The sequence below is a fragment of the Agelaius phoeniceus genome, chromosome 3 (assembly GCF_051311805.1).
Source record: "Agelaius phoeniceus isolate bAgePho1 chromosome 3, bAgePho1.hap1, whole genome shotgun sequence".
Classification (NCBI taxonomy): domain Eukaryota; kingdom Metazoa; phylum Chordata; class Aves; order Passeriformes; family Icteridae; genus Agelaius; species Agelaius phoeniceus.
Genome location: NC_135267.1, coordinates 55,713,360 through 55,738,122, shown reverse-complemented (window position 1 = coordinate 55,738,122; position 24,763 = coordinate 55,713,360). Strand labels below are relative to the sequence as shown.

At 39.5% G+C, this 24,763-nt stretch overlaps 1 protein-coding gene across 3 annotated transcripts in view; it reads left to right on the top strand.

Moving 5' to 3' along the window:
• SAMD3 (sterile alpha motif domain containing 3) overlaps positions 1-24,763 on the top strand; it is a 70,120-nt gene that overhangs the window by 21,421 nt on the left and 23,936 nt on the right. The window contains exons 2-6 of one of the 3 annotated variants that reach the window (XM_077175301.1): positions 6,219-6,361; positions 9,106-9,147; positions 12,295-12,402; positions 13,126-13,315; positions 17,161-17,268. In XM_077175301.1, the coding sequence (XP_077031416.1) occupies positions 6,328-6,361; positions 9,106-9,147; positions 12,295-12,402; positions 13,126-13,315; positions 17,161-17,268 (482 nt within the window). In that variant the 5' untranslated portion in view covers positions 6,219-6,327. Of the gene's footprint in view, positions 1-6,218; positions 6,362-9,022; positions 9,148-11,920; positions 12,120-12,294; positions 12,403-13,125; positions 13,316-17,160; positions 17,269-24,763 lie in introns of those variants that run through there. The other 2 variants (XM_077175302.1, XM_077175303.1) reach the window with 2 other exon arrangements.

Genomic DNA, 24,763 nt, shown 5'->3' with positions numbered 1-24,763 from the left:
TGATGTCTTAGTATGCATACAAATAAATTAATTAATATGAGAGCCTACTGAGATTATAGCAAAACCAATTAATACATTATTTTGCATGTAATTAGGAAAATGCCAGTCATTGAAAGAATAACTGGCAAATGTCCTGCATCAAAGCTTTAGCAGTTAACACATAGCTTAGTTAACATTTACTTCTACCAGTCTACTGGACCAGTTTCCATGAGCCACATATATGTTAAGAATAAGTGTAAGTAAAACGATACCTTTAGCTATCACTGCTGATAAAACTATAGAATGTATCTCCATTCTTTCAAGCAACATCTTGTGTTCTTTTTATTGGAGAAGCATAACTTAAAAGAAAGATCTGCTCTGGGAATACTTAAAGCATCTGTACTTGAGAAGTCAGATCTCTCTTTCTTTACTTTACCAGTACTGTGATTATCAGGGCATCAGATACTGTTTATGCCACTGAAATATTTGATTTGTTCTGATGCAGATTATTTTAGTGTGGGGTGAACTTTTCAATAAAAGTAAGGAAGGAGATCTATCCCCACTGAAATGCTGTTACCAACTGTCATGATTTTTCACCAAGGCAAATCAATTCACCACCTCTTGAAGGTATTACACACTGAACTGACAGTCACAGGGATTTTCTGAACACAGAAACTTGGTCAAAGTTTTTATCTGTGCCACAGAGACTACACAGGTTTACTTCAGTGCTGCCACACTAAAGTCCAAAGTCTCAGGTGTAATCCAAAGTAGCTTCTGATTGTAGCACTTCATTAAGTACAAACCATCAATTACATGCAGTACAGGGACTAGCAAGATGCTTCCAGGTCTTTGCTCCCATGCTTCAACAAGAGCTGAATATGAAATATTTTTGCTAATTGTCAGAGTCAGTGACATGGGAAATGTCAGCAGAACAATTATACATTGTATTTTGAACAATATTTATAAAATAAGGCCTGGTTTTCTGTGGGACAGGATACAGCAGAAAAGAACAAGAACAAGAACATAGTTTATTTTTTTCCTTCAAATTGCATGAAACCCAACAGTTGGGTTATTATTGGGTTGACTCTTGGGTTATTATTATTGGGTTATTATTATTGTTGACTCTTTCAAAAGACAAAAGGGCACTCTTCAACCATACAATATCAGAGCTGAAGGAAAATAACAAGGAAGAATTCATTGGCAATAAAAACTGCGGTAAAATCCCTGTTCTGTTATCACTTGCTTATGTCAAATAAGGCTGTTAGCTCCAACAGTGTTCTATGAGTCTTTTTACTGTGCCAAAATTCTATGAAGTTTAGTCACTCTTTGATTTAATCAAAACCAACAATACAATTATTTTTACTTTTTCCTTCCAAATGGGGAACAATAGCCAGTTATTTCCAAAAACTCCTACTGTAAATAAGATGATATAACAACATTGCACACACACACAAACACAGGCAGCTGGAGGTATATTCAGGGGTCTGTTTTCTGAAATTTGCTGTCTGTACAGCAAAGAAAGATGAGGTGATTGTAAAACAGTTCTTGAACTAACCAAGTTTATAGCTCAGAATTTTTAAGTAATGCAGAATTAGCTGTGGCTTCTTTCCTAGTTTGCTATCCTAGCAGGGACATTGAGGTATTAGTGAAAAGCTATTAATCTCTTTGGAGCAGTTTGGTGACAAGACTTTAATGTCAAGAGATCCTAAGAGTCAAAACTGGAAATACAGCTCATCATTTCCTTCCAGTAAAATTAGATTTGGAGACAGCTTTGTGAAACAAAATTGACAATATACTTGATAATATATGTCTCTACAAACATTTCTTAAAATTATAGGATAAGAGTGATAGAAGTATTGTTGTATGATAGCATTTGAAACTTCATTTAGTAGTCACTATGCTACCCTTTGATTGCCTTGATTAAATATTTTAATTATACAAGTAATAGCAGTCCACATTGATTATTTTTAGCCCTTCAAGACTAAAGATTCATTCAGCCATCTAATCTAAATATCTGTGTATCTCTGGCAATTAAAATCACAAATAACCCTTAGTTGATGTAGAACAGGGCAACATGAAGGACAAAGAAATCCTGAGGAGGTCAGATTTTTCAGTGAGAAAAAAATCCCCAAACTTGTCCTGTGCTGTGCTCTAGCAACAGCCTTGCATGGTACTGGACTGGCATGAGCTCTGGTGGGACGTCTGAGCTCCAGCACTGCAGAAGCCCAGACCTCATGCTGTGACAGGAGCATGACCAGAGATTGTGAGGGTGTTATTAGAGATTCTAAACTCCCAACTACACTTAGGCAAGAAGATATGAAAAAGAAACATCTGGCTGCACTTATAAGGAAGACAAGATTTGCAAGTGTAATGTGAGAAATTCCAAATGGCAGAGACTGAAATAATTCAAATTGCCTAGTAATGCTGATTTCCCCCTTCATCCCTCACCTATTGCTGAATACCATCTCATCCACATCAAAATGGTAATGAAAACCTGTCTGCTTGCTGGAGTCCAAGGTAAATGCTGTAGGAGGATTTCAGCCATGACTTTATATTAAAGTGGCCATGAATACATTCTCTTCCACTGACTGAGACCAGGGAGTAACAAGTTGCCAAGCAGCAGTAAGATGTGGCTGAAGAACTGATGGCCTGAGTGACTGCCCCAGCCATTTCCACTGCAAACATGTAAGTGGAGCCCCATGAGGCTCATACCAAGCCTATAGACTGAATCTCTTCAGCACTGAATTTGTATCTGATGAACACCCAGTTTTCAGAAGACTGAGCATGAGTGAACAGCAGCAGCAATACCAGCCTCAGAAGAACAGAGAAACCACAGTTTTAGCCATTGCCCAGGACTCCAGCATCAATAAGACATGAATGAAATTAAATATCTGGAGAATCCCAAAGGCAAATCTAACCTGCAGGAAAACCTTCTTTCTCTCATTAAAGCCTTACCAGGCATTCCTACCAATATGATTTGTAAGAACTGCTGCAAATACAGAGATCAGTGCATCTCTAACCATGACAAAGACTCACTCACTCAGCATCTGAAGTTTCAGTCAGGCTCATCGTGAAAAGCAACCAATGGTGATTGAAGGTATCCTGCCTTCATTGCCCTGATTGCCTCCTGCTTAGCTAGACTGGTCTACAGGAGTACCCAAACAGCTGAGGTGTAACAGCTTTCCAGCTGAGAAACAGTAAATACTTGGAGATCATGCTTCACATCAGGGCAGCTCTTTCCAAAATGGCTGTTTGTCTACATCATTATTTAAGTTGGTCACTAGACCAATACATATTTTAAGGTGAAATTCTTACCAAGTGAGTAAAAGCACTAAGTCACGTACAGACAAAAAACCCTACAGTAGCTCCACAGGTACTTTGATGCTTTGCAGTTGTGTGTTCTGTAAGGCCAAAGCCTGTAACCCTGTGTGTAATCCCTAGGTAAACCTGTTTATATTACAAATTTTAGACCTGCTTGTATTATGTATTATGTACTGCATTGGCAATATTTAGCTACTGCAGGAGCAATAAATCTTATCATGACCTTCCACATAATCAGTGTCGTACTTCTCATGCCTCACTGATTCTTGTTTCCACAACTCTGCCACACCTTGACTGATGAACCATGTATACCACAGTATGTTTTCTCATGTTCAGCCAGTGTATAAGTAAATACAAATAATGTACAATGTATATTATTGTTTGGGGCATGCATTTGCTTAAAATTATTGGCCTCTAACAATGACATGATAGCACTCTACTTTAGACACGTGCAGAAGAATTTCTCACCTCTTTTGATGTTGTATTGCTTCAGTTTGACTGCCTGCAATGTAAACAGAATCTACAGTCAGAAAATGTTTATTTATAAAATGTGTAGGTTTAGGAGCACAGAATGAGTGAAACAAAGCTGATTGGCAAACTCTTACATTTTCTCGTGTATGTTGTAACTGTTTAGGCTGCATCACAAAGCAGATTTCTTTAAGTGCTTTTGGAAAAGAAGTTTAACTTCAGTAATGAGCTATAGAAGTGTAGCACAACCGTGATGTGGCTGCTTTGGTACACAGTATCTTCAACCAGTAGAAAGATATTTACTTGCCCTTGAAATCCTCCCTCCTCCCCTCTCCTGGAGAAGGTGTTTAAGCTGAGATTGCTCCTTTTCTGACGTATCACTCCTGATGTGTCCTCCCCCGCAAACAACAAACCCACCCCATTTTGTAATGGATGGTGGTCTGAAGGCTTAAGGCACACCCCCAAATCCCTGCTCTGCTTAATCTGAAGCAAGGATTTAAAAGCAGCTTCATGTGTCCTGTGTACTAACCAAGAGGCTCTGAGGCGATTCACAGTGAAACTGGGAGGTTCCTCTTCACATAAATAATTCAGAAGTCCTGAAAAGTACAAATTACAGCCATCAACAAGAATGTAGGCCCACTAATTGATATTCTGTCTAAGGATACCATCTTGCTAGATCCTTAGACCAGGAAACTTACACCCTTGTCACTAGAACAAATGTTTATACAGGTACGGGTTTTTGGAGTGGGGTTTTCTTCATGGCATCATAAATTTGCATAGCTGGAATAGAGGCAAAAATGAGGAGGAAGCAGTCCTCTGAAGTGGCCTTTGAATCTTTTTACTTATGTCATGATTTTATATCATCCCAACAAAATAGGAATTTACAGATATTCAAACTTTCCAGTTTCCTATCTCCATTGTGTAGGTAGACATTAATGATTATCCTTCCATTCATGGTTTCAACTAACATTCTGTGTCAGATGTGGAGTGGTTACATGACTTCTTCATCTGGATATGATGAGGAGACAGCCACACTCAGGCAGTGGGCAGAAATCACTGGTTTAGTGTGGCATGTTGTAAGAAATGGGCTGCGCATGCCCTAAATATCAGTGAACTAAATAAATGCATTTACCATGTGGGGACATCTTTTTTGAATTAATACTACATTACTTAGTTCATCCTTGAGAACACCTTGGACAAAGAAAGTCTGAACCAACGGATGCCAAATTAGTTAAACTGTTGCTTCTATTGTGTAAAACAGGCCTATGAGACAGCCTGTTTGGTTTTACCATCTAGCTCAATTACACCCACCTCACCTAGCTTCATATGCCAACATAATACCTTAACACAAAAATCTGTGACTGTCTGGAGCTGTCATTATTTAATGAATCATACAAACCGAAAAATGTGCATGGTGAAATGTGTTAAAACTTAATTATTAATCATCTTATTCATATTTATGCGATGAATAAGCTGGAGGAGTACTGTCAGTGGTTAGTAACATATGATTCAGCAATTCTTAGTCTGCTAAAACAGCAATCCAGAAGTGCTGGGTAACATCAGGCATTGCTTAGCAGTGATGCTCCACTCCACAACTTGGTGATTCCTAAAAGAATTCAGTATCTCTTACCAGCAGGTGCATGACTCCTTCTGCTCAGGGATATCTTGCCCAGTTTGCTGCAAGAGGAGGGGAGGTGAGTGTAGGAGAGATGGTCATGCCCCCAGTCAGCCCACAACTGTTTGGCTCCAGCACAAGCCAAGCAAAACCCAAAGCTGTCTTTGCTTGAGCAGGTCAGACCTCATGCCTCGTTCTTTAGTCTCACCATGACCATCTGAGAAACGGCCTCTGGGCCAAAGCTGATTGTACACAGGCACCTCTGTTTACCAACAAGAGCACTTTGTCCATTTCAGGATTTGCTTGTATGTCTTCCTAGTAACTCTCACTCCTCTGCCTAGCTGATTCATCCTACTGATTGAATGGCAGGAGAATTTTAAAATTTTGTTGAGGTTCTTGTTTCTTTCCTGCCTGATAAACATTTCTATATATGGCTTGTAGCTCTTTTTGAGGTTGGGCTGTCTCAGACATGTGGCTGTACCTGATGATGGTATATTGCTCAGAGACTGGCCAAGACCCTTCTCAGCAAGGGGCACAGTCCTGACTTGTGGCAGATTGAGTCAAGCATTGGTTTGACAAAATCTTACATTGACAAAACATGGCTGAAAAATCTAGCTTGAGTACAAGTTGTAATATATAATAAGAGCAATTAAAGTGTGTGAGCAAAATTCAAGGGATATTTTATAACACCTTTTGTGTACTGAAGGTGTAAGAGCTGTGTAGATCACTTACTCATGAAAAAAACATGTAAATGGCTCGTATCCACATGGGAGCCCCAACTTATTGTCATAGTTCAGCTATACAGACTCACTTAAGGATATGCTTCACTTTCTAGGTGTTACCCAGGCCGAAAAGGTTTCTGTATCCATCCCTTGGGAACAACAGAAAGCAGTTTTGTTGAGCATTAGCACCTTTGAGGATCTGCAGGTTGAACCACTTATAAAATGTCACTAAGCATTTTCCATCAGAATAGACTTGGTAAGTTGTTATTTTCAGTTAAACATTTCAATTATTATTTTCAATTAAACATTTTTTGTAAGGTCACTACAACTGACTGCTGGTTCAGCTCTCTGAACTGGTTTGTGACTCTAAATCAAGAGCAGAGCAAATAAATAATAGAGCTTTGTATCCATCCTTCTCAGCAATTAGAGGATCAGCCTGGGTTGGTTGAGTATTCCACATCTCACTACTCTTATTTACTAGAAAAGCTTGAAGAGTAACCTTTCAAGAAGTACTTGAAAGAGAACCTTTCAAGAAGCAGAGCCAGTATCATTCAAGCAAAACAATTTGAGGGAAAGGAGATAGGTATATATCTTTTTTTTTTTTTTTTTTTTTTTTTTTTGAGGTAGTTACTCACAGTTTGGGTTTTTGGCCTAACTTTACAAACCAATGCTCCATTAAGATAGAAATCTTCACTGTTCCAGTGCATTGAAACAAGGATCAGCGTACACCATGATAAATCTACAGATATGATTTCACCATCAATTTTCACACAATTGGCCAGCAAGTTGGTTAAAGACACTGATCCATCCAAAACCCACCAAAACATGATGTTTTCAGTTCAGCCTGCACTGCTGATTGCATGACCATATGAATGGCTGCAGAGAAGAGGGCTGGATTATGATTGCCAGTTCAGGCTAGGGGGGAATTGCAGTGCCCGAGGTTTCTGTATTGCCCCTTGACAAGACCTGGAGTCCTGTAGTAGTGTAGTAAGTAAGTAGTGACATGATCAACACAGTACTCGTGGCCCTGGTGAGAAACTTGCACTTTGGGGAGGAAAGAAAAGTCACCATGATATCACTTACAAGATGAAATTATTTTTTTCTTTAGTCTTCTGGAGCAGTGTCCATGTCATACTGAACATCTTCAGTCTGATTGCTTTCTTTTTAATACACGAAATTTCATTTTTGTGATTCACAAATTTTTAACCTTTACTTGATTTTTTACTGTTCTCACTGTCTGGTAACACTGTATTTTTATTTGATACTTTTTTCTTAAAGGCATATTGGTTTTGCAGGCTGTGGTTTTTGGTAGCAGCTGGGCCACAAGCATGGCTCCTGTGGGAAGCGGCTGGAAGCTTCCACCATGTCCAGCAGAGCCAACCCTTGATGGCTCTGAAGATGGATGTGTGGCTGGCCAAAGCTGGGCCAATGAGAGAGGCTGTAACGCCTCTGTGATGGCATATTTAAGAAGGAAATCAAAACAAAGTCAAAGGTGTTTATGCTAGTCAGGGGAGAGGAGGAGGTGAGAACATGTGAGGGAAACAACATGGAGACGCCAAGGTCAGTGAAGAAGGAGGGGATGGAGGTGCCCCAGGTGCTGGAGCTGAGGTTCCTCTGCAGGCTGTGGTGCGACCATGGTGAAGCAGCCGTGCCCCTGCAGCCCATGGGGATTCACAGGGGATGCAGAGATCCACCCATAGCCCATGCTGGAGCAGGTGGATGCCTGGAGGAGGCTGTGACCCAGTGAGTGACTTGGTGGAGAGAGGGCCCCTGCTTCCAGGCTGGAGCAGCCTGTCCTGGAGGACTGCACCCCGTGGAAAGAGAGCCCCATGTTGCAGCAGTTTTGGGAGGACTGACTGCCTGCAGGGGGGAGTTCACATTGCTGCAGCTGTGGTAGGGCTGCTACTCGTGGGAAGTGGGCCCACAGGAGAAGTTCACAGAGAGCTGTCTCCCATGGGAGAGACGCCACAGCCTCACAGGGGCAGGACTCCTCTCCTGGAGCAGCGGAAGAAAATCTTGGTGATGAACTGACCAAGCCCCCACGCCCTGTCTCCCTGCACTGTCGGTGGGAAGGAGGGAGGGGTTGGGGGAGAAGAAGTGTTTTATGGGCTTATTTTACGTCTCATTATCCTCCTCTGATTCTGTTAGTCATAAATTATTCACTTCGCAACCTTATGTTGAGCCTATTTTGCTGTTGAAGTGATTTTTTTTTCTCCCACTCCTTAACTCATGAAGTCTTTGTATGCTTTTTTTCCTCTCCTCTGCCCAGCTGTGGCTGGAAAGGGTGAGAGAGTGACTCTTGTGGGTGCCTGGTGTTAGGCCAGTGTCAAACCATGACAAAAGGATAATATAAAAAGTTTTGATTTTACCAGGCCTTCATTTCCAGAAGGTTTTTTGTTGTTTTTTTGGTTTTTTTCTAAAAAAGAAGGCATTTACAGCTAAGTGTTTCATTTCATCCCTTGTGCACTGTTGCCAGTGATAGCAAGAATGGAGTTTCATTTACATTACTATAAAATCACAGTCAAATTAACTTGCTTCCTTTCAAACTGCCAAATAATTTGCACACCTGTAGTAGGAGAGAACTTGGTTCTTGTGTTGAATCTTGCTGTAGAAGTGGGACAACTCATTTTTCCAGTAGTACTGCAGATAGTACTGATGACAATATTTTTAATGTTCATATAGCAAAAACTTGAATATTAGAAAATTAGAAATACTTAATCAGAAGCCATGTATTAAGGAAAGAGATTTCTTCAGAGTTAATTCTTGCAGAGGGATTTGTTTACTTGATAAGCTCAATGGGTGGGCATGTTCAGAACCCTTGAAACTTCCCTTAGCTCTGATCAAATTTTAAAGGGTTTGTCTGGCTTGTTTCCCTTTGTCTACAGCTGACTAATGGATGTGCTTGTTTTCTTCCTAGATCTTCTTATATAGCCTTTCTCCTAGGTGATATTGGTTTTCTCTTGCATCTGCTGTACGTTTGCATCTCTCCTTGTCTTGCAGCTGCATGTCTCTTCCTCTACAGCAGCACAGAAATGAAAACTGGTATGTTGACTTTAAGATTTGCTCCTTCACTGATATTGGAATTTTTTCCCCTTTCTTTCAGGCATCTCTGCACTATGGTTCACGCTAGCATAAACACATGACAGCAATACATTGTTGGCATTTTCTCCAAGGGATGGGGAAGGTGACAGAAGTGCTACCTCAGAGCCTTTTCCTATATGCTACTGAAAAGATTTGTGGACAGCTGATGTTCTTCTCATGATAATTCAGCACTGGCTCTGAGATTACATATTCTGTCTTGAATACATTTGTTTGAATCTATTTTTAATTGTTTTAAAAAATGGTTGGTAGTAAGTGAAAAGAAAATAATAAAGTCTCTGTAGTGCATTTGAAGATGAAGCCAAATTAAGAGAGCACAAAATTGCACATGGGATACTTTGCTTATATCTTTGGTATGCACCAACTCCTGCTCATCACACTTGTAACTTTGAGACCTGGCCCTTTACAAAATGTGCCACACGGCTGTGATGTATAGCTGTGCACACATCACATGCCTTACACATTCCTTTAGCACTAAAATGTGCTAAAATCAACCATAACTCTGACATTGGTGAAAACCTCATGGAGGCCTGTCAGAAGTTGTGCTATTTGTATCTGTGGTGCCATAGGCTTTCTTATAGGTAAACATAATAACTCACTTGTCATTTTTCAAGTGTTTTGATAAATTAGCTTCTTCATTTAGAAGTGTCACTTCAAGATTGTGGCAGCTGTGGACAAGCTGTAGAACAATTTGGTTCATGTGTAGTACGCCTCTGCCAGCACAGGCATGCTGGTCAGGATCCCCATCTCTTGCTATTGAGTAACCAACTATGTGAGCTGAAATCCGTACCATGGATACGTCTTTAAACCTGAGATTTTTATCCTTCAGTTTTTAAGAATTTCATAGTAAATAGAAGTGTTCTCCTGTCACATTCTAGGGAAAAGTAATTTTCATTGATTTCATTACTTAATTTCATTAACCAGGACTAGTTAAATCCTAATTATAGTTATTGAGCCCAGGTGTATGAGGAAATGGGTCCCAGTGATTGGCTATATAACTAACAAACAGAGATCACTCACACTTAGAACTGCTCTGAATTTGACTTGAAGTTACACTGTAAATTGCTCTTTAAATGTTACTGCTATTTTTTTTTGTTGTTCTGACTTATAAGACTTGATTGAGGAATATAAATATTCACAGGTTTCACCACATTCAACACGGGCAACCCTTTGCTGGATAGTCTTTTGATGCTACTGTAATAAATAGAATCATTAATGAAGACAAATATCAGCATCTGTGCTCAGATAACACTGATAGAAGGCTGGTGTGCTCTTTTTCTGGTTGCTTTATCTCTAGCAGATGCAAGTAACTGAAATCACTTTTGAGAAGCATTTCAAAGTATTGATGTTTCATGACCCTTAATGTATATAATATTTTTTAAAAAAAACAGCCTCTCAGCTATCATTGCTTCCCTCAATAAAGAGTGCAGCCTGCATTTCCATGTGCAAGTGGCCATTTTGCTGTAGAATTAGCCACCCAGGGCTAAATGTGCACATTGCTGCGCATGGCAAGAGTTTGCTTGACGCTTTTTGAAGCGTTGGTATCTGCCTGTCTGCTTTAGAAGAATTGTTCTAGGGTGTTAGTCTTCTTATAGGGTGAAGAAGTGACCTTTCCAACATTTAAATGTATCTCTCTCCTTTTACACTGCTTGGTTGATAAGGGAAGTATCTTTCTGCTTTGCACTCGGTTTTATCTTTCAAGTTCTTGGAGACTTTTTTTTCTGCCCTACTCTTTGCAAGGAAGTAAGAAGTGTGACAGAAAGGTGTGATTTTTAATTTACACCAGAGTTCTCAACAAATAATGACTTTTCACACCCTGTTCTTGTTGCTTAGCCTGGGGGAGGAGTTGTATGGCTACTGTTGTCATATCAAATTAAACCCACTCATGTAATTCAGAAAGGCATTCCTCTTAAACTTAACCCTTCTAAGCTGCTGAAGTCGGCAGGCATAAGAGTGCAGGCAGAAGTGTGTCTTTTGGAGGGTCTCTGCTGCTGAAGGATGGAAATGGAAATATTTTTTTATTCAAGGAGTTTTTTGGGGGTTTTTCCTTTTCTTTTGAGCACAGATGCTGATGAGGTTTGTGAGGGTGAATCCTCATGTTAGCCTGGAATTTGCTGTAGACTCAGGGTATGGAAGGAAATGTTTGACCAATTTTGCCAGGCACTCATATGCTTGTCTGAAAAACTGACTGCAATACAACAATAGTGTTGTTTTGCTGTGGATTACAAGTGTGGTCACGGGGCACTTGGTGCTCCTTTAGGTAGAGCAAAAACAAAATAATTAGAAAATTCCCCTCAGGGAGAGTTTGCTGCTGCTGAGAAGTTTGCAGTGTGGAACAAGCTGTGCCTTTATAAATAATCTTCTTCTGGGGAGGTCGCTGGTGGTTTTGGGGTGTGTTGCACCCCCTCATCATCTGAGTGAGTCTTTCAGGCAGGGGGCACACGGTATGTATAGGATTCTTCCAGAGGGTGGATGCACTTGTCCCAGCTGCCCCAGAGACTCTGCCCTTCCAGGGCGCCCACTGCATCCTCCCAGGTACCACTGGAGAAAGGAACCAGCAAATAACAGCAGGAGCAGTCTCCTCCCTTTCCCCTTCCTTGTCCCTAGCAGTTGGTAATTCAGGGTTAAGTATTTGCTGGGTACCTGCCCTGCTAGGCGGTGCAGTGGGGGTTAAGGTGCTTGACTGTCTGTAAGCATGGATGTGACAGACTCTTATCTGGCGGTGGGGTGGCTTGTTTTTTTTTTCCTTCTGTAAAATGTCAGCCATTTCCTGATGAGCCTGATGGTGGTGGTGAATTTCACACCTTTTTTCTTCTCTGTGTGGAAACCTGGGTGTTAATGGTACCGGAGCAGGTCTTGTTTTATAAGGAATGAGGCTGCCTCAGAACGGAGGGAAGCCAGAGACAGGAAAGGAGGTGAGGAAAGGGATCCAAGCAAACTGCCATTTACAACAGACATTAGCTGGATTATTTAGCACTATTTTTTTTCAGAGCATGTAGATATATTATTTGCTAAGGGCCTTTTTTGCTATGAAATGTTGGATTTTGGCTTAGAGCTCAGCACAAAAATAATGCCCTATTTTCATTTCAGAGGGAAATTTAGCACTGAAACAACTGAAGATGGAAAGTTGGTCAGTTGAGCAAGTCTGCAACTGGTTGAAACTGAGAAATTTAGGAGAACTAGTTCCTAAGTTCCGTGGTAAGCATTTTTATTGTTTGGGGGGGTGGTGCTGTTTGTTTAGTATATCTTGCTATGCATTTTATTGGCACTGCCTACTTTGTTCTGGTTTGAGGCATGTGTGTATATGCTAACCTCAGACTTTTATAGAAATTTATTAGGGTGAGAACTGACATAGATCTGATAAATCAACGTAAGTGTACAGATTTGTTACAGAGTCTGAGAAATCCTGGGGGACGAGATTAAGCCAGTATATAAATAGACACACCTCAAATCAGAGCTGGCAGTTTAAAAGTCCTGACAGGGCCTATTTTATGTTGTAGAAATCTTTTGAAATAATGCAAATGTAGTGTGTAAATGTTTTATGTTCTACAGAAGAGTGCACAAGAAACTGTAATGTGAACAGCCGATTTCTTGTGTTCTCTGTTAAAAAGCCTTATTTCCTTCATCAGCAAGCAACAGTCTCCTGTGATTCAAGCAAGGCCTGATTTACAGCATTAATATTGTCACCTCTGCCTCTGTGTGTTTCAGACTTGGCTCTGTGTTAGGGGAAGATATCTGGGCAGTGATTAGGACTCCTGGCACTGCTTGGGAGAGGATGGTGGCAGCTGAAGATGACTGTCAGCAGTACAAAGCATCCTTCCCTTTGACCCATCTTCCATCACCATGTTTTTAGGCATATAGAATGTAACTGTAACTATAAAGATATTTTACAGTAATGATTTTATCCCCTTCAATCTGCAGAAGAAGAAATAAGTGGAGCAGCTCTTCTGGCTCTTAATGATCGTATGGTGCAGCAGCTGGTGAAGAAGATTGGGCACCAGGCAGTGCTGATGGACCTGATTAAAAAATACCAGCAACAGAAGAGTGGGCTGGAATCCCTTACATACTGTTGTGAAACAGCTTCTCAAAAATTTCCAGAAGTAATCAGTGGGTGAGTTTGTTCGTGGCACAGCAAATATCAATCTGGGTATAGTTGTGTTCTTTTCATGGCATTTTAAAACTGGCATTTATTAGCTCTTCATCTGTACCTGGTTTTTATATTTTGAGTAACTGTAACAAATGTGAAATGTAAAATTGGGTTCTTACCTTGTGGTTTTAAACAGGGCATCAACATTCCTGGAACCACGCCATTAATTAATTTAAACTTCCTTCATAGCCAGTTTTCATTTGAATGCAGCACTGTCAAACTTTCCTTATAGCTAAGATTTTCTCTGTTTAATGTGTTAAGCTTTTGAAGAACTTACTTTTAAATGCTTGCAAGTCTTGGAGTAAAATAATGATTTAGCTAGAGATAGTATTTGTCACAGGTGTATTGAAAGTCAGTTTATCAAAGGAAACTCTGGTTTGGTCCAGATATAAGCATTTAATAATTCCATAGTGGATTATTGAAATTTATTGTGAAACTAGATATATTTTTAGAAAACAGATTCCAGGAAGATTGTCCTCAATGATTATGTTCTGACTCTTGGTTGAGCAGGTTTTCTTTGTTTGTTTGGGGTTTCTTAGGGGAGGGAGGGAGGGAGGAAAGGGCAGAGTTTGTGGAGTGTTTTTGTTGGGGGTATTTGGATGAGAGGTTTGTTGATTCTCCCATCCTTTACTTCCATTCTGATCTGTTGTAGGTCTAGCAGGGTAATGTTTTTCTGAATGTCTTGGCTGAGGAGAGAAATCCTGACCTCCAAGTCATCCCTTTTAAACCCAAGAATCCTGGCTGTAGAGAACAGCTTGCCATAGATCCAAAATGCATTTTTTGTCAAAGGAAAGGACTCTAGCACTAAGGCTGCATTAGTCACAGTAGGATTAATCCCAGAGGATTAGAACTGCAGAGCATTTGCCTTCATCCAAAAGGAGTCCAGGTTGTGCGCTCTGAGGTGATTAACAGCCCAAACAAAAGTGTGATAAACATTGATAACTGAGTTACTTCCAAACAACTTGAGCTCATGAGCAGAACTAAACTGCACAGGGAGATACATCCTCTTGTCCTTGTGGAAGTATTTGTGAAACTCCTGAGGTAAATGCTCTTACACCATTGGAGAGAAGGGGACTGCAGGAAGAAGACCAAGTCAAAGTATGTAAGATTTATCACAGGCCTGAAGTATGAGATTTCTGTTCTCTGCACCAAGGGCCTGCCTATTTGATTTATCGGAAGCTCCTTCTTTAGGGGTAGAGTTGCCTGCTGTGAAGAAGACTACTCTGTATATTGTACTTCATCCAAAGTACAGTGGTGGATAAACCACGATTTCAGCAGGGGGCTGAGAAGAACACATGCCCTTATGTTTAGGGCAGTTAGGATGTTGCTTTGGATATTTAGCTTTCTGACTTTGTCAGGGGTGTTTGCATAGACTGTGTCTCAGACGTGACTGTTTGTCAGCTCTTGCAGGTCAAGCCATGCTGTCCCACAAAGAGCATGCAGTTGCAGTAGCATGAGTGCAACAGCTTTGCTGTGAAGTTCTGCGGACTCCAAAAAAAAAATTTAAATGCTTAAAATATCAAAACTTAGTGAATATAGTTTACATTAAAATCTTTCCCTATCTAGTCTCCTTCCTGGAAAATAAGCAGCTGGTATCCTACTCTTTACAGGGAAGTTGAGTAAATAAGCTGCTGTTCCTGAAGTATTTTTTGTGCCAGCGAGAAAGAATAAAATTCAAACAAGTTTAAGATGCATTCAGTCATGTATTTTAGGATGAGTAAAAAGTCAATGTATTCTGTGCATTTTTGGGTATAAAATTATGGAAAAACACCTATAGTGAAAAGAGCATTTTGTTGCAAAACTGAAAGTTGTATCTTTATATGCAGATAGCTATGACTTTTCTTAACACTGCAGTGATTTTCTTGGTGATGTAGTTCAAAATTATTTTTGTGTGTTCGGCACATCTTGAACAAAATCCTGTAAGGATAATTTCTTTTGATTTGGTTCAAGGACTCATGACTTGAGTGTACGAGACACTGTTTTGAACTAATGTAAAATGCACAGTTCTGATAGTTCACAGTAGATGTGAACTCACATTTCCTCCATTGCTCCCTGATGTTAGGCTGAATTACAGTGAGAAGAGAAACCATGTTAAGGTTTGCAGTTAGTAGCATCCACAGCTGGGTGTGTGGTCCTCCCGTGGTGCCAGAGAACAATGGTGAAATCTGAGTTTGCATGCTCCTAGCTCCTATCATGCAGTGCTTGAGCCCAGGTGAAAACCAACTATCTTTTCTGTTTTGCAGAATTATTTCTCAGTCAGGCCAGTTCCCAGAACTTGCTTGCCCTGCCAGGACCAGTGACAGGGTGGAGAGGGCATTGCTCAGGGCAGGAAGAAATCATCAGCATCATCGCAGTCTCTTTCTGGGTCAGCTGAAGTCACTGTGGAGCTCCCTAGAGCTGTCAGCAGTATTTCCCTGTTGTATTTCTCATATAAATGCTATCCCCAGGGCTTTTTGGTGCACTCCTGGCTGCCACCTCTTTATCCTGGTGTCCTTGGCTCATCCTGTGATTGTGTATGAATTGTGCTGACCTCTCCTCCCTGACAGAAACAGAAACAAAGTCCTTGGCTGGACATGGAATTTAGAGTGCAATAGCTGAACACTTTCTGTGTGGAAGTAATAAATTTGGCTAATTAGAATGTGGCTTACATCTCCAGCAGTTTGGATTAGGACATGGAAATAGCATCCCATGTCTGTCACTGGTTCAGAGGAAGTGTTCCCACAGTAGAAACTGCTTATGTGTGTATGAGGGGCTCACACATAGACATTACCAGGTAAATATGAAGCTGCCTTCCACTTTCACAATCAATTGTTTCTAAGAGCCACACAGAGAATGTACTAAGGGTTTTTTTGTTGTTTCATTTAACTACATGGCTGAAATATATTGTTTCATGGAAAGGGAGAACTCCCCTTATAAATATGGCAAACTTTAATGTAATTTCCAATAACAGCCTTTTGTATGTTGAGTGCAACTGAGGCTGGAACAGTTTCTAGAGCATCTTTAGAGTTCAGATGTTCTGAAGAGAGGAGGTTAGGGAAAAAAAATAGTGTTTTATGATTGCCATGAATTCTTGGCAGCATAACAGTATCCCCTCTCTTAGCTCTGCCTTTCCCCCAGTACGGGGTAAAACTGCTGGTGTTGGCTTCCACCAACACATCTACCAAAACAAGAAATAACAAGAATATGAGGAGGGAGAGAAGTGGACACAAAGGTTAAATGGAAAGTAGTGGACTGGCTCATAGCAAAGTGGGTATCTAGAGTTATTGTTCCTAGAGATGAGCTAGAGCTGGAGCAAATGGCCAGGAACTGTAAGATCAGGAAGCACTCAGAGATCTTCTAGAGTGGCCGGAGTAATGCAAAGCTGACTTGATGCTTTTGACTTAACCTCTAGAAAAAACAATTTTTCAAGATTCTAGTTAAATAGAAATGTATTGAAATGCTCTGTAATTAGCTCTTTCAGCTCACCCCTTACATGTTGCAATGGTTAGTTTTTCCCAGAAGTTTGGGGATGCCAGATTATGAAGATGGATGTTACCCTGCAACTCTGAGAGGTCTGATTTTCTTGGGATTTGTAACTGTGTAGTAATTAGAATATAAGCAGGCAGAGCTTTCTACATTTTCCCTTTTAATTTGTCAGTTTGATAATTGAACTGAGAAATTGATTAAGAGGCATGAGCATATAAAATCATGACATATTTGATATGTTGATTTTTCTTCTTTTCTGTTTCTGTCACTGTAGAACCCTAGACATCCTCTTTTCTATACGCTGCACAAGACCTGAGAGTGATTTTTGTTCTTTTTTTTTTTAGGGCTACTGACAGACAGATGTTAATTTCTTCTGGTCCTGTGGAGCAGAAGTATCTGTGTTCACATGAAAATGAAAAAGGACTAATTGATCATAGAGTGCTAAAGCAAAAGTGAGTTTATAATATATTAATGAAATTTTCCTTGCCTTTTGAAAATTACATAAACACTTCATCGTGCTTCATTTATACTTTTTATAAAAGTGATCTTAATTACTGGAGGTCAGGTTTGGGTATATCCAGATGTATTTAAAAAACAACAGGAACAGGAATTTATTTGACTGAACGAAATAGCCTGATGGTGTGATTTCATCCTCAGTCCTTGCTCACTGTTCTGTGTTACCTCTTGCAGAAGGCAAGATACAGGTTTGTCTTTATTTATCTGATTTTTAAAAATCATATTTTACATATGTTTTCAACAGCAATCTGACAAATTAGTCATTACACAGTGGAATATGGCTTTTCAATAAATTGTGTGCTTGAGGCATCTTAAATATAGCACTTTGCCAGGTAGGCATGCTGATTCCATGTTTCCATTTGCACACTCATTTTCCTTGGTTGTCAAAATAAACCTACCTAGAAACTGGAGGCAAGAAAATATGATGTGGTTTTTTTCTTTTTTTTTCTTTTTTTTCCTCCTACCCATGTTTTTCTTGTTTGAGATGGGCAGGCAGTGTTGAAAGAGCGCCCTGTTCCTCTTTCAAAGCAATTATTTTTGTGTTTCCAAAGCTTTGTCTGCTTGTCATTATCCCCCTTTATTTCCACCTGCTACAACTTCTCCCCCTGCCATTCTCTCCCGTAGATATGATTTAATGCTTTTAAAAGTCTTGATACTTCTGTTTTTAAAAGAACATCCCAAAAACTCCAAATGCTCCAATGCTGTCTTATCAGCCTTATTATCAAAGAAACAAACCCAAATCACTTGAAACCTTGGAATAAACCACTAATATGATCCTGCAGTATTTAGCCTGTGCTTCTAAAGGATGCTTATTTTTAATTAATTTGCCTTGTGCTGTATAAAGAGTTTAAAATGGATTGTGTAAATCAGAGTAACCATTACACAATGCACAGTTTAAATTATTGTTATTTGGCCAGGATTATACTTACAGCCTCTGTCTCCTTATTAATTTCATCCAATCTGAAAAGAAAAACTTAAAATTTTTGGTTGATTTTTTTTTGGTTGGTTTTGGATTTTTGTTTGGTTTTATGTTTGTTTGTTTTAATTTGTCTGTGGTGTTGGGGTTTTGTGGTTTGTTTTTGGCTTTGTTTTCTCAGAAGATTCATGGAGCCACAGCTTCAGTAACTGTATGATTTTGCTGGAAGTGAATTAGTGGATGTTTTATGGATTATTAATGCTGCTGAATTAGCTCCAAGTTTCTCTGTTTTTCCTGTGTAGGTAGTCCTAACAACGGTGTTAAATACACTCTTCTATATTACTAAATATTACCAAAATATCAAAGAAAATTGTTTAAACACAAAACCAAAAACTGACTGGATGAAGCAATTGTATAATTTGTTTTCTTGTATGGAAATTTGGCATACATTAAACCAGATGAGGTTTGCAACCTACTGCAATGGAATAATGCTTTGACACAATGACAGAAGTAAAACCAGCCCATCTTTCTGTTAATATCCCAAGAAGATTAATCTTGAAGCAGTGACTGTCTGTGAAGACAATAAGATGGACACAGAGGACAATTCAATAAGTACATTTCCCATAGTCCTGCTTTTCTGTACTGGAGTACTAGCAGTTTTATGGCTCCTGACAGCCTGGGGTTTATCTTGTTGCTAAGACAGAGGCTTTTATTATTTGTAAATACCTGATACTGCTGTGGAAAACCAACCTTTTATTGGTTGGTTTATGTGTCCTGTCTGCCTTTCCTCAACATATTTGCTTAGCAAAATGACATCCCTAATGTATCCTGTTTCCACTATGATGGTCCAGCTGTTTTCCCTCAAGAGTAGTGTCCTGGTACATGTTTATTTGTACTTTTATTTTTTCTATAAAAACATGTTCCGTAGCTCTTGAGTGCTCTGTAACAGGTTTACTGTCTGAATGTCTTGGGGTAATTTGCTCAGAGCACAAGCAGGATAACAGATCTTCCAGCCAGCCTCAACAGGTTTGAACTTCCCTATTTGCTGTAAGTTTGGGAGATGTGGTCAGTGCTCAGCTAAACCTGGGCCTGCTAAGTGTTGATACACCAATAAAGCTTTTGTCAGCATTGACAGAATATTGGTGCTGCTGCCTGCATAAATTTGAGCTGATAGCAAGGACAATGAACTGGAAGATTTACAATTACCTTTACCTCTGCCCTTACAAATTTGGCATCCGTCTCTAAGATGGCCATGATGGCCTGCATGGGTCATTCATTTCCTCAGTGGAGGAAATGTCTTTAACTAGACCAGTCCCATATCTTTTTTGGTCAGGCTATAGCAACTGCCCTGACTGCTGGGTGGCTGCATCTGAAGTGACTTTAATTATGATGTGTTGTTCTAAAGATCTTTAGAGAGCTCCTTCCTTTGCCTCCCCTATAACCTATACATCAGTATTGTTCATCTGTTTGATGTGTTTTATCAGAAACACATTTATGCTTGTGCTTAAAAAAAAAAAAAAAAAGGAAAATTTTAAAAGGAAAAGAGAAAAAGAGCATCTAGCCTGAAAAATTGTCACTGAGTCAATTACTTCAAATGATTTTGCTCCATTTACATAAGAGGGCAAATATTATTTTTATATAAAACATACATATACAAACACATGTAGCTATAATCCTACAATGAAAACTCAGCAGGACTGTGCTTTTTATGCTTTTTATGCTTTTTCTTAATGTACAGCTTAAGAGTTTCTTAGTTTCTAAGCAAAGACTTTATTCTTGATATCATCAAATATACCAGAAATAATTCTGATGATCTTTTTTTCAGTTAGCTCATAAGGACATGAAAAGCTGACTTAAGAAAACCATGTTAAGTCTTTGACAGTGGTCAACAGTAGGGAAGAAGTACTGCCTGTCTATTTTGTTCAGAAGTACAGATGTCAGGTGCTGTTTGATTATACCTTTGGTATAACATACCAGAAAAACTATTTCATTTTTATGATTTCTGATAATTTCACTTCAATTGCTATTGCATCTTCATGAAACCTGTCTTATCTGTGAGTTTTGGTTTGGTTTGTTCAGGGCTTGAGGGTGATGCTTTAAATTTAGGTTTTTAATTCATGTGGATGCAAGAATTTCTGCCACATTTTTTTGTTTTAAGTCAGCATTTCATGTCTCTGTTATTGCAGCAGGATACTTAAGGATACTAAACTAAAAGACCTAGAAGACTCATAATAATAGCTATTGTCTGTTCTTGTTGCCTCGATGTTTTGAAAGTCAAGACAACAGGACTCATGGTTTTGGAGCACCTCAGGTCATCCGAGCTGAATTTATTGACATGGTGCTGTGAGTGTTCCACAGAAGTTTACAGGAAAAAAGAAATAAATTGCTATGTCTTTTCCACATCAGAAATGAGCAAGTCTTAAAAATGACTTGGGAAAGACACTAATTGCATTGCCTTATTAAGGTCTAGCAAAGTCATAACAGCAGCACAACAAAAATTCCAAAAACCCATAAAATTCTTGGGATATAGTGTAACATGTCTTACAGAAGTGAATACAAATAAACCCTGTTTCTTTTAAATGTCTGGATTTACATGGCAATTTTGTCAGTCTGATTCCCTAAAGAGCATTTTTATTTCCTCTTTCTGCAACCCACAGCTGCTGCCCTCGCATAAGGTGAGAGTGCGAAGCCTTCCCTTGTGTGATGTAGCTCCTTAGACTGTCAAAAAGCCTGGACTTCTTCTAGAAGAAGGTTGTGTCTGCATCTTGCAAACTTTTTTGGAAGCAGAATTATTTTGTCTGTAGTCATACTGAACATAATGGTTTCTATAGAATGGGTACTGCAGGGGAAGCTGAAGTGGGAGCTGCTCTGGGAAATGGGCAGCTTTGGCACATCTCACAGCTCCAACATCCCAGCCTTGCTGAAGTTGTGGGTAACTTCTTTTTCAGTCTAAAGGATACCTGCCCTTATGTTTAGTGGGAACTAAAAAATAGAAGCCATCATCAAGCACTAGGTAGACTGCAAATCCCAGGCTTGAGGGAATAACTGGGAAACCTTGTATTTGTGCTCAAAAGTTGGAAATGACATTGAAGCACTAAAAGAGAATAGCATGAGGATCTTTCAGGCACAGATATCAGAACTGAGAATAAAAAAATAGAGCCCTTTTTATCTGACTGTTGAGAGGAAAAAAAGTTTTTTTTGATATTTCATCTTCTGTCATAATTTCTTTCTTTTGATGGAAATAGCCTTTGCAACCTTGAATGTTGTCATAAAACTGAAAGCATATTATACAAGTGTTAGGGAAATGGAACGTTTGTTTACAGCTGAAGACTTTTCCTTTCTTTCACATCTGCAAGTTCCTTGTTTTCTCCTCTGTTTCTTCCTTGGATTTGTTGACATGGACTTCCAGGCTACAAACCTTCAGATCAGAGTCTCTTGCTGATGTCTGAAGTAGACACGTGAAAGGTTAGACCTTCATTTGTGAATAATGGAAATCTATTGAGACTTCACCTATGTGCTGAGTTTTATGTGGATATACCAAAAAGGGAACAACACATTGATGTCAGCAAATTTCTTCTTAACTGCCATGTCCCCCGACTAAATGGGATCTGAGCTGATACAAGATATAACAATGGGTGCCTGACTCACAGACTTTAGCAGACAATAAGAAAAGCTTCTGCCACACAGCACATTTATGTGTGTGCTCAGTTGGCCTTTAAATCACATTTTCCCCTAAATGATCAAAATAGATCCTTCTTAAAAATATGCTCAGGAAGCTTAAAAACAACAGTCTTATTATGATTTAGTATTTGATCTTGTTTCTAGATATCTATGGGACTGTATACAGCTATCTTGGCTGAGTTGTCTGTATTGATACCAAGATTATTTTTACTGACTTGTTGCAGCCAATGAAGGTGGCTCTGTGTGTCTGTGTGGTGTTGAATGGCACTCAACTTGGAGAGATGATGCTGTATTTACTCCCCACTCTTCTCTCCAGTGTAATCTAAAACAATCACTGAATGGTCTGGGCAACACTGCAAATGTGTATCTCTTTGTCTTTTTGGCAGTAAAACAAGGTATTCCCTGGGATTAGGGATGCCAGGGGTTATATAATTCATATAGATGGGTCTTTGAGGGCTCTTTGTGAGGTTTTCTGGTGTTTGTTTTTTTGTTTGGTTGGCTAGTTTGCTGTGAGGTATTTTTCCATTTTTCTGAAGGAGACAAACGGCTCCTCCCAAAATAATGCTGTTTTATAGCCTCATGTCTCAGTAAACATGCTGTGCATGAGCAGAGTAAGGCTACAATGGAGACAAAGAAGGAAATAGCTGTGTGAGACAGGACTGTGACTGAGCACATTAAAGTGGCAATCTACAAAAGCTGAGTGGTAAAAGCTCTGTGAATAGTTGTCTCCTTGCTGAGGAGGTGCTTCTTAGGATGCAGTTCCTTACTGCAGCTAAGTATAGAGAGACCAGCTTGTTTCATCTGAATTGGTATTTGTTTCACCGCAAGAGAAGTCATTTTAGGGGCTTAAACTGTGAGAAAACAAAATGAAAAGAATAATTAAGAACTTTGTCACTGTAGCTCCTTGTAACTTGCTGCAGGAATCCTAGTACCAGTGAGAAAGGGGTGCAAGTAAGTCAGACATATGACAGTGGAGAAAGAGGGACACTGGAATTTTGCCTTAGCTAACCATTGGATAGATTTTGCTGTAGAATCAAGTCTAAAGAACTGAGAGACAAGAAAAGATGTAACTTGAGATTTTGAGATTTTTATGAGATATTTTTGCGGTTTCAAGATTTTAATCTAATTTCTGCCTCAGGTTAGCTAGAAGAGGTATAACCAGAAACAGGCTACATATATATACAATACTTACATATTTGTACCTGTTATAAATTATCAAATCGTGAGCCAAACTTATAAGAAAATTTAGTAAATATTTATTAATTTGTCTGCGAGACCGAAGTTTGGTCTTCGAAACCACCACAGCCAAAGAGTCAGCATTGAGCCCGGGGTCAGCGCTGGGTGAACACGGATCTGACCTCCTGAGTGTCAGAGTCTCCCCAGTTCATGCTCGCAGCTTCGCACAGCGAGTTTTTATACAGTTTATTCTGCCCAAAGCAGAGATGACCAAATGTTCTTTGTGTCTCTTCACATGCATTGCTGTTGCTTTCCATGCGCAGAGGTGGACAAAGGCCCTGTCCAGGTGTCTCGATGTTGTCTATCAATTCCAGAGAAGCCATGTATTCACATGTATCAGGATGGTGCCGTTGGTTATCTTGACAGATGTAACCGGCAGGGCGATAGTCGATAACCGGCAGGGCGATAATCAATAACCGCTTTCAGGTGGACCCAAAAACTTGGGGAAGCCAACAATTATCATCCTGGAAGCCTCTATTCTTACGTTAAAGCGTCAATATTTATCTTAACGCGCGCCCGGGAACTAGATGTACATGAATAAGACAGCTGCTCCTGGCCAGGATAGTCAAAAAACATGGTTTGGATTTTACAATATTTTATACATTAATAGCATGAGTTATCTCTACCATATACTACATACCTAAATCTCAAAACTGTACGTGCACTGGGATTTATGTGTAGAGTCAAAACCTTCCTTTTTTGATCATACAGGACAGCATTACAGCTGAACTGTTCTTTTAGTTAAACAAGTTTGCATGTGAGCGTTTCTGAGGATAAAGTTTATGTGGAGTTGTGTCTCTTTTCAAACAAGCTTGTATTTCATTGTGAAATATTACAGCATATGTTTAACATTACTTCCCAACAGCCATGAGTCCAGCTAAAACTAGTAAAATATTTAATCTCATGCACTGTGGAGACCAGAGGAATTTTTGATCTTGTTTGGAGAGCAAGGAAGTATTTTGTGTTAGGTAAGGTAAATGAAGATAAGTGAAACTTGGAGTATTTTTGTTGCCATGGCAAATGTTGAAGGGACTGGTGGATGGGAGAGTTGCCATATTCCCTGATTATTAGCCATCCCAAATGCAAGAAAATTTTATTTTCTTGGGTGACTGAATGTAGTCCAGTGTCCCCAAATGGAACCTGCTGTAAACCCCTCCACTTTTTGAAATGGCTTTTTGGCTTCAGTGGTATTACCAACAAAAGGATTTTCAGTGCTGCTTAGATGAAAAGTACTGTAAATTTTAAACTTCTGTCCATTTTTGAGCTATATGAAATGGTAGCATGTTGAAAACATTCTGTAGTAACTTGCAGCCTGTGCACTACATCACTTCCATCAGGAGAGTTGGTGAAGGTACAGGATGCAAACTTTAAGGCTGCAGAGCTGCTCACTGATGCTACATTGAACATCTGCACTTTGTTTGCATAGGAGGGATTTCCAAGTGATTTCAGAATCTAAGTTGTGTTTTATTTTCCTATTTGTATATTAATTTATCACCAAAAAAGGACATTAATGTGTCTATGTGGATATGTTGACACTTCCTGCACAACTTTGCCTTCTTTTAAGACTGCAAAGTGCAAACAGAATCTACTGTGCTTTG